The 7,687-nt window shown below is 39.0% G+C and overlaps 1 protein-coding gene across 5 annotated transcripts in view; it reads right to left on the bottom strand.

The window, feature by feature from the left end:
* Window positions 1-2,837: 2,837 nt before the first annotated feature.
* The window catches only part of CHEK1 (checkpoint kinase 1), a 30,273-nt gene continuing 25,423 nt past the window's right edge, over window positions 2,838-7,687 (bottom strand). For all 5 annotated transcript variants that reach the window (XM_017892305.1, XM_017892306.1, XM_017892307.1 and 2 more), the window contains 2 exons: window positions 4,716-4,817; window positions 2,838-3,357 (listed from right to left, as the gene is read on the bottom strand). In XM_017892305.1, the coding sequence (XP_017747794.1) occupies window positions 3,262-3,357; window positions 4,716-4,817 (198 nt within the window). In that variant the 3' untranslated portion in view covers window positions 2,838-3,261. The remainder of the gene's footprint in view (window positions 3,358-4,715; window positions 4,818-7,687) is intronic.

Below are 7,687 nucleotides of genomic sequence, written 5' to 3'. Positions count from 1 at the left end.
ATTAAAGCATTAAAGATTAACTCTAAAAGGTACTTGTTATCAGTCTCTTTACTGAGGCAATTGCCAGTGTTCAGATAAATGTCAGAGCTAATCCAAATCTGAAACTTGAAATTTTCCCGCCATTCTATACAAATTCCCAATGCAAACAGTTTACTATCCATCTATTCATCTTCCCCTTACAATATTCTGTGGCATCTTCCTCATGGGATGGTCAATTAATTTATTCATTTATTCAACATTCAATCATTCAGTCAACAAATATTTCTTTAGTACCTATTATATTCCAGGTTCTGTTTTTATACAAGGATGAAAAGGAATGGCAAAATCTAAGCTTACATTTTGGTTGGGGAGGCAGGCAATAATTTCAGACAGTGATCAATTCTAGGAAGAAAACAGAATAAAGTGACAATGACTCAGTGGTAGAAACACTGGGGCTGAGATTTGAATGCTCAGCCAGCCATGCAAACTACTGAAATGGGTTCCACACACAGGGACCACTAAGCATCAAGGCCCTGGAGGGAAATGTGCCTTAGCAGACAGAAGGCAGGCAACTCTGCCTAGAATCCTATGTGCAAAAAGAACAGAGGGTGAATTATGGAGGGCCAGGTTAAGTCACAGCAGAAAGTTTAGATTCTAGCCTAGATGCAATAAGAAGCTATTTTAAGTTTTTAAGAAAAAGAGGGCCACAGGAAAATTTATATTAAAAAAAATTTTAGGGGTTATATAAAGAAAAGATTCCTTCAGAAGAAGGGAGTTGGCAATGGCAAAAGTGAAAGGGTAAAGACTAGTTTTTATCACAGAAATCCAGAGAGGAGATTAAGGAGATGAAACAGGAGTGGCCAACAATGAAAACAGACACAGACAGCTTCCAGATATATGCTGAGGATAGATCAGATCAACTGAGTGCTGATTTCTTTGTTGAACAGCTATTTATTCTATACTGTAATATTATCAGGCACATTTCTAGGTGCTGGGTATACAGAACTGAATAGGAAGGAAAGGGTCCCTGATCTCAAGGAGTTTATATATTAGGAGCTTATATATTACATATTCCAATGGGAGAAGCAGAAATTTAATAAACAAAAATATCCTATAATGTCAGGTAAGAAGTATTATGACGAAAAACTAAAGGAAAAGGAGAGACAGAGGAGGTTATTATTTTAGATAAGTCAGGGAAAGACTTTGCAGAGGAAGTGACATTTAAGCACATACCTAAAGTGAAGCACAAGCCACACAAATATGTGGAAGTAAAGTACTATAGATACAGGGAACTGCAAGTGAAAAGACCGTAAGAAGGGAATGTGCTTATCTTCTTGTGAGAAGAGCAAAGCCAATGTGGCTAGAGCAGAATGAACAAGGAGTGGAGTGGCGCATGAAGCCAAAATAGGGGCCAGGAGACAGATCACATAAAGCTGTATAGCTTATACACCGGGACAGATCACATAAAGCCATATAGCTTATACACTGAGACAGATCACACAAAGCCGTATAGCTTATACACCGAGTTTTGAATTTTATTTTAAGTGTGATAAAAAGCCATGTGAATTGAGAACAGGACAAGGGATATCTGATTTACATTTTAAAAGGATCATTCTGCTTTTCTGGAATATAAACTGCTGAGGGATAAGTAATATAAACAGAGAGATGACAGTGCCTTCAACTGGAGTGGTACTAGCAGAGGTGTGAAGTGGGACATATTTTGAATGTATTTGTTAAATTGAATAGATTCTGCTGGACTGAATGTAGAAAATGGGGGGAGAAATGAAGGATGACCTAGGGTTTTGGTTTAAGGAACTGAGGAGCTGAAGTAACATTTCTGAGAAGGAGAAAACTAGGAGAGGAACAGGTTGGAGAACAGGAATCAAAAACTGTTTTTGGTCATGAGATGCCTACTAGACATTCAAGTGGAAATGTAAAGTAAGTAAAAGGCTAGAGCTCACAGAAGAGGTTCAAGTCAGTGACTTGAACTGTTTGTGAAAGATCCTGACTCAGATAATTCTCAAGAACAAAATTTCTCCCATATTTGAGAATTTATACTGACTCAATTCTTAGGCATATCCTAAATAGTTCAAATAAATAAAACAGGTTCAAATTTATTCTTCCTATGGGTGTACTCCAGTAACACAATTTGCCAGTATACATCAATATGTGATAAACTCTAATCATAACATTCTACATGTTCTTGGCTTCAGATTAAAATAACTGATTAAGTTTATAACGTTTTACAATTTTAACAATGTTTATTCATCCAAGCTAGAGTGCAGTGGTGCAATCATAGCTCACTACAGTCTCAAATTTCTAGGCTCATGTGATCCTCCTCTCTCAGCCTCCTAAGTAGCTGGGACTATAGGCAGGGAACAAGGCTTCAACCTAATATACCCCAAAGTTAATACAGATTTTATTAGAAAACAAAGTTTTGTAAGTCTAATAGGTAAAGGAACAAAGAATCAGATCTATTTTTCTTACAGCTTCCTTACTCTTCCCTTCCCTCTTTTATTCTTTATCACCTAAAAGCTTGGTCACTAGTAAGTTCAAAAGGTTAGCTAAAATATGGCTATGAAAGTAGAAAATACAGAAAATATTTAAGATGTTCAACAGGAATTTTAGAGTAAGGTTAGTTAAACACTAGAGTTTATGCTCAACTTCTCCTTGAAAGGCCGAGTATTTATTTTACTAACTACACTGGAAATAATGCCTACTTGCAATTTTAATTAATCATCATAATTTAAAAACAGGTTTATGTAACTGGCCAGGCCTTTTTGAAAATATAAGTACAAATGTTGGGGATATGTTTTGAAGCTGGCTTCGCTTCACAGACTGATAAATCTGTCCAAAAGTCACAAGAATTATGTCTTTATTGGTTCATCTTATAATTAAATCAACATGGAAGAAATGTGTACTTTTTGGACTAAACAAAATGTTTTGATAAAAATGGGATATGTGTGTACAAAAGCTGGAAAACTCATGTCCCCTGAAACCTGGTTTCCACAAGATGAGTTTCAAATTCAGATACTAAACACCCATGAATAATCAAATGAATTCTATTCATCCTTTCCCCAAAATTGTGCTTACAATTAAGATATAGGTATTATTTGTATGCAGAACAAACAAAATAAATTGGAAGATGTTTGGATAAAGAGGGAGGTGAACACTCAGGAACTACTGTTTGCAGTTTGCAGCATAGGATAATCTTCTCTAGGAAGAATAATGTCAACATAGCAGCACTATATTCACCAGGATTCCCCAGAGCCAATGGCCCGATCATGTGGCAGGAAGCCAAACCTTCTGGCTGCTCACAACATCAATCAGCTTCCCTTTAATCTTCAGGAAATGTCTCTTGAACTCCAATCCATCACCCTGTATTAGAAATAATATTAAAAAATAATGTCAAAACAAAAACAAAAACAAAATTATGCCCTAAAATCAATCTCTTTTTAGTGGCAACATCCTTAGATATGTCTAGCTACAATTTTCTTTTAGGCCTGTTTATGAAGATCAAATAACCTGGCAGAGAAAATTGTTACACAAATAATTCTGATGTGGTTTCATGCCCATCACTGTTCCTACTGCACTGAGCTCAGAGAGCAGATAAAGGTGGCATCCTATCTGTTTCAGGTGTTGGTATATCTGGACCTAAGTCATTACAATCCATAGGCAATGAGGGTTTGGAAACTAACGATAAGCTATACAACTAAACTGAAGTCTTGTTGTCCTAACACTATTGAACAAAACCAGCAGATTTAGTTATGAGAAGAATTTCATTATACTATGATCTTAATTTAATTCCATAGCAAGCATCTGAAAAACAGTATTGCAGCAAATCTCTAATACAAAGAGTACTGCAGCAAATGCTCCAACATAGCAGCTACTCCTCCAACCCTCTTTAGAGCCACACACAATCTCTCAGAAAACAGAGAAAAATGTTATTTTGGTTTTATATATCAAGGGCTGTAAAACTATAATCTTAGAATCAATAATTCCTAAAGAAATCATCAGAAATATGAACAAAAATCTATGCATAAAATATCAATCACAGAATTATTGTAACAGGTAAAGGTTCATTAAATTATAATGAAATATTTGTAACAAATCATAATTTTATTAAAAGACAAATTAAGAAAATATTAAAATGCTTCAAAATATTAATGGTGATCACTGAAAATTTAGAATTCTTTTATTTTCTCATTTTTTGCTTGTCTACATTTTTCACAAACGCAGAAACTTTTTTTGAGACAGAGTCTCTCACATTGTCACCCAGGCTGGAGTGCAATAGCACCATCTCGGCTCACTGCAACCTCCACCTCCTGGGTTCAAGTGATTTTCCTACCTCAGCCTCCTGAGTAGCTGGGAGTACAGGAGCCCGCCACCATGCCCAGCTAATTTTTTGGTTTTTATTGTAAAGATGGGGTTTCACTATGTTGGGCAGGCTGGTCTCAAACTCCTGACCTCGAGATCTGCCCGCCTCGGACTCCCAAAATGCTAGGATTACAGGCGTGAGCTACCACGCCCAACAAAAACTTTTATAATAAGGAAAACGTCATTTGAAAAAAACAATGTTTGGGAAAACAGATAACAAAACATATGCTATAATATTAAATGAAAAAAGCAAGTAACCTTCTATTTACAAATGTCACATATATACAAACATACTGCCATTAAAAAAATTCACATAGAAATATTTCCACAGAAAAAAATACAATAAAACATAAAAATACCTTAGAAAGTCGGAAGTCAACCAGTATTTTATCATCCATTTCTAACAAATTCACTTTGAAAATGAGCTTATTATTTCTCCTATCAGTTGTTGATACAGTAACCTAAGGCAACAAAAATAAGGTTAAGCCACATGGGTGAGTAGATAATAAACTAGCAAACCCACCACGAAGAAGACAATGGAAGTTCCTCAAAAAACTACAAATAAAATTACCTATATGTTCCAGCAGTCCCACTAATGAGATGTCACCCAAAGGAAAGGAAATTATATGGAAGAGACATTTGCATCCCTACAGCATTATTCACAACAGCAAGAGATGAGAGTAGGCCGGGCACTGTGGTTCATACCTATAATCCAGCACTTTGGGAGGTCAAAGCAGGAGGATCGCTTGAGCCCAGGAGTTCAAGACCAAGCTGGGCAACATATCAATACCTCATCTCTACTAAAACTCCCAAAAAATTAGCAGGCATGGTGGTGCATGGCTGTAGGACCAGCTACTCAGCGGGGCTGAGGCAGAAGGGTCACTTGAGGCCGGGCGCGGTGGCTCAAGCCTGTAATCCCAGCACTTTGGGAGGCCGAGACGGGCGGATCACGAGGTCAGGAGATCGAGACCATCCTGGCGAACATGGTGAAACCCCGTCTCTACTAAAAAAATACAAAAAACTAGCCGGGCGTGGTGGCAGGCGCCTGTAGTCCCAGCTACTCGGGAGGCTGAGGCGAGAGAATGGCATAAACCCGGGAGGCAGAGCTTGCAGTGAGCTGAGATCCGGCCACTGCACTCCAGCCTGGGCGACAGAGCGAGACTCCGTCTCAAAAAAAAAAAACAAATAAAAAAAAAAAGAGTCCCATAGACAAAACTCACTGTATTGTACCAAAATACCACTGAAAGAAGAAACAATCAAAGATGAAAATATAATGGGAGGAAAAACAAGATTATTAAAACGTAAGAAAGAAAAAGGCCTGACTTGTGGCTGAAAAGCTAGAGCGGCAATTAGAAGACGGCAGAGGTCTTGAGAGGCCTTGCAACTTCCACTTGCAGTCTTTTAGAACGTTCCTGTGGCATGTAAAGACGCTCAGCCTAGCTGAATGATGCGGAAAGAAAGGCTCAGCTAACAGCCAGTGCCAAGACTCCAAACATGGGAGTAAGGATGTTTTAGACCACCAGCCACAGGAAAGACATCAAACGACTACAGCTGGATGAATACGCCTGAGCAAGACCAGCAGATCTGCCTGAAAAACACAGCCCAAATTACCAAAGTATTTGTAATAATTCTTACTTCAAGAAACTATGAAAACACACAACTATACCATGACTGTGCAGCACTGAAATAACATACTATGTTCTGGGAAAATTAATACAAGATATTCAACTCAACACATCCGAATTAAGCTCTTAAACTTCAAAGACAAAAAAAAAAAAAAAAACACTTCAAAGAACTGAGAGTGAATCAAGGAGTGATGTCAGTGAAAATGGCAGAGAAAAGAACTCCAGAAGTCCATTACTCCACAAAAGCAATTTTAAAAACCTGCCAAAACCTGTCAGAATCAACTTTTTCAGAACATTGTAAACTAACTAAAAGCTTGCAGCAACTTATTCAAAACAAGGGAACTCAGTAAGAACAGTGAGCTTTCTGGTACTTAACTTACCCTGTTCCCATCCCCTGCTCCTCATTCAGTAGCAGCCTTGAAAATAATGGTCCATATTTCAGGTATAGGTCCAGGTGGGAGCAGAATAAACCTCATTTACAAACTATCTTAAACCGATCTGACCCTCTAAAATGACCTGATCAAAAGGCTTGTCCTGGCCAGGTGCAGTGGCTCATGCCTGTAATCCCAACACTTGGGGAGGCCGAGGCAGGTGGCTCACCTGAGGTCAGGAGTTCAGAACAGCCTGACCAACATGGTGAAACCCTGTCTCTACTAAAAATACAAAAATTAGCAGGGTGTGGTAGCAGGTGCCTTTAATCCCAGCTACTTGGGAGGCTGAGGCAGGAGAATCGCTTAAACCTGGGAGGTAGAGGTTGCAGTGAGCTGAGATCGCACCATTGCACTCCAGACTGGGAAACAGAGTGAGACTCCATCTCAAGAAAAAAAAGGTTTGTCTTTATTTCGCCTTTGTAACTGTAACTCACCTTGCGCTAAAGCTACTCCTGGGTAGCATTTGTGGAAAACACTCACGTGAAAACGCTTTAGTCTCTGTTGCCTGAAGCAATGATAGCAACTGGGGCAAACAGACTACCCAAGAAGTTTGGAAGAAGAGGTTAGGGAGTGAGATGTTTCTGAGGAATAGGACTCTGAAAAGGTCCAACATATTTCTGGGAATCTAAAAAGACACACCCATGACCAGGGCAGTACACGTGCTTAGGAAAGAGCTGAGAAGGCCCCTAAGCTCTACATGTGCCCTAACTTTGCATTTTGCACAAGCAGATAGTGAAGGCTGAAGCAACATTGTAAACTTCTTGGTTGAGTATTGCAGGTGTGCCCCAACACAAATACAGAACCCCTCTGCAGATTTTTTGTTTTTGGTACACAGAATTTAAGGAAATCTCTGTCCAATCATTAGCTGACCACTACAACTAATGGGACAGAAACTGCACAGTCATGCATGACAAACAATACCAACTTTAAAAAATTACATCAGAAACATCACTAGGGCTGGGTGCGGTGGCTCCCACCTGTAATCCCAGCACTTTGGAGGCTGAGGCAGGTGGCACCTGAGGTCAGGAGTTCGAGACCAGCCTGGCCAACATGATGAAACCCTGCCTCTAATAAAAATACAAACAATTAGCCGGGCATGGTGGTAGGCACCTGTAATCCCAGCTACTTGGAAGGCTGAGGCAGGAGACTTGCTTGAACCCATGAGGTGGAGGTTGCAGTGGGCCAAGATCACACCATTGCACTCCAGCCTGGGCAACAAGAGTGAAGCTCCATCTCAAAAAAAAAAAAAAAAAAAAAAAAAAAAAAAAAAAAAGG

The sequence above is a fragment of the Rhinopithecus bieti genome, unplaced genomic scaffold (genome assembly GCF_001698545.2).
Source record: "Rhinopithecus bieti isolate Rb0 unplaced genomic scaffold, ASM169854v2 scaffold_20150, whole genome shotgun sequence".
NCBI lineage: Eukaryota > Metazoa > Chordata > Mammalia > Primates > Cercopithecidae > Rhinopithecus > Rhinopithecus bieti.
The sequence above is the reverse complement of the archived record's forward strand: the minus strand, read 5'-3'. Positions and strand labels throughout refer to the sequence as shown.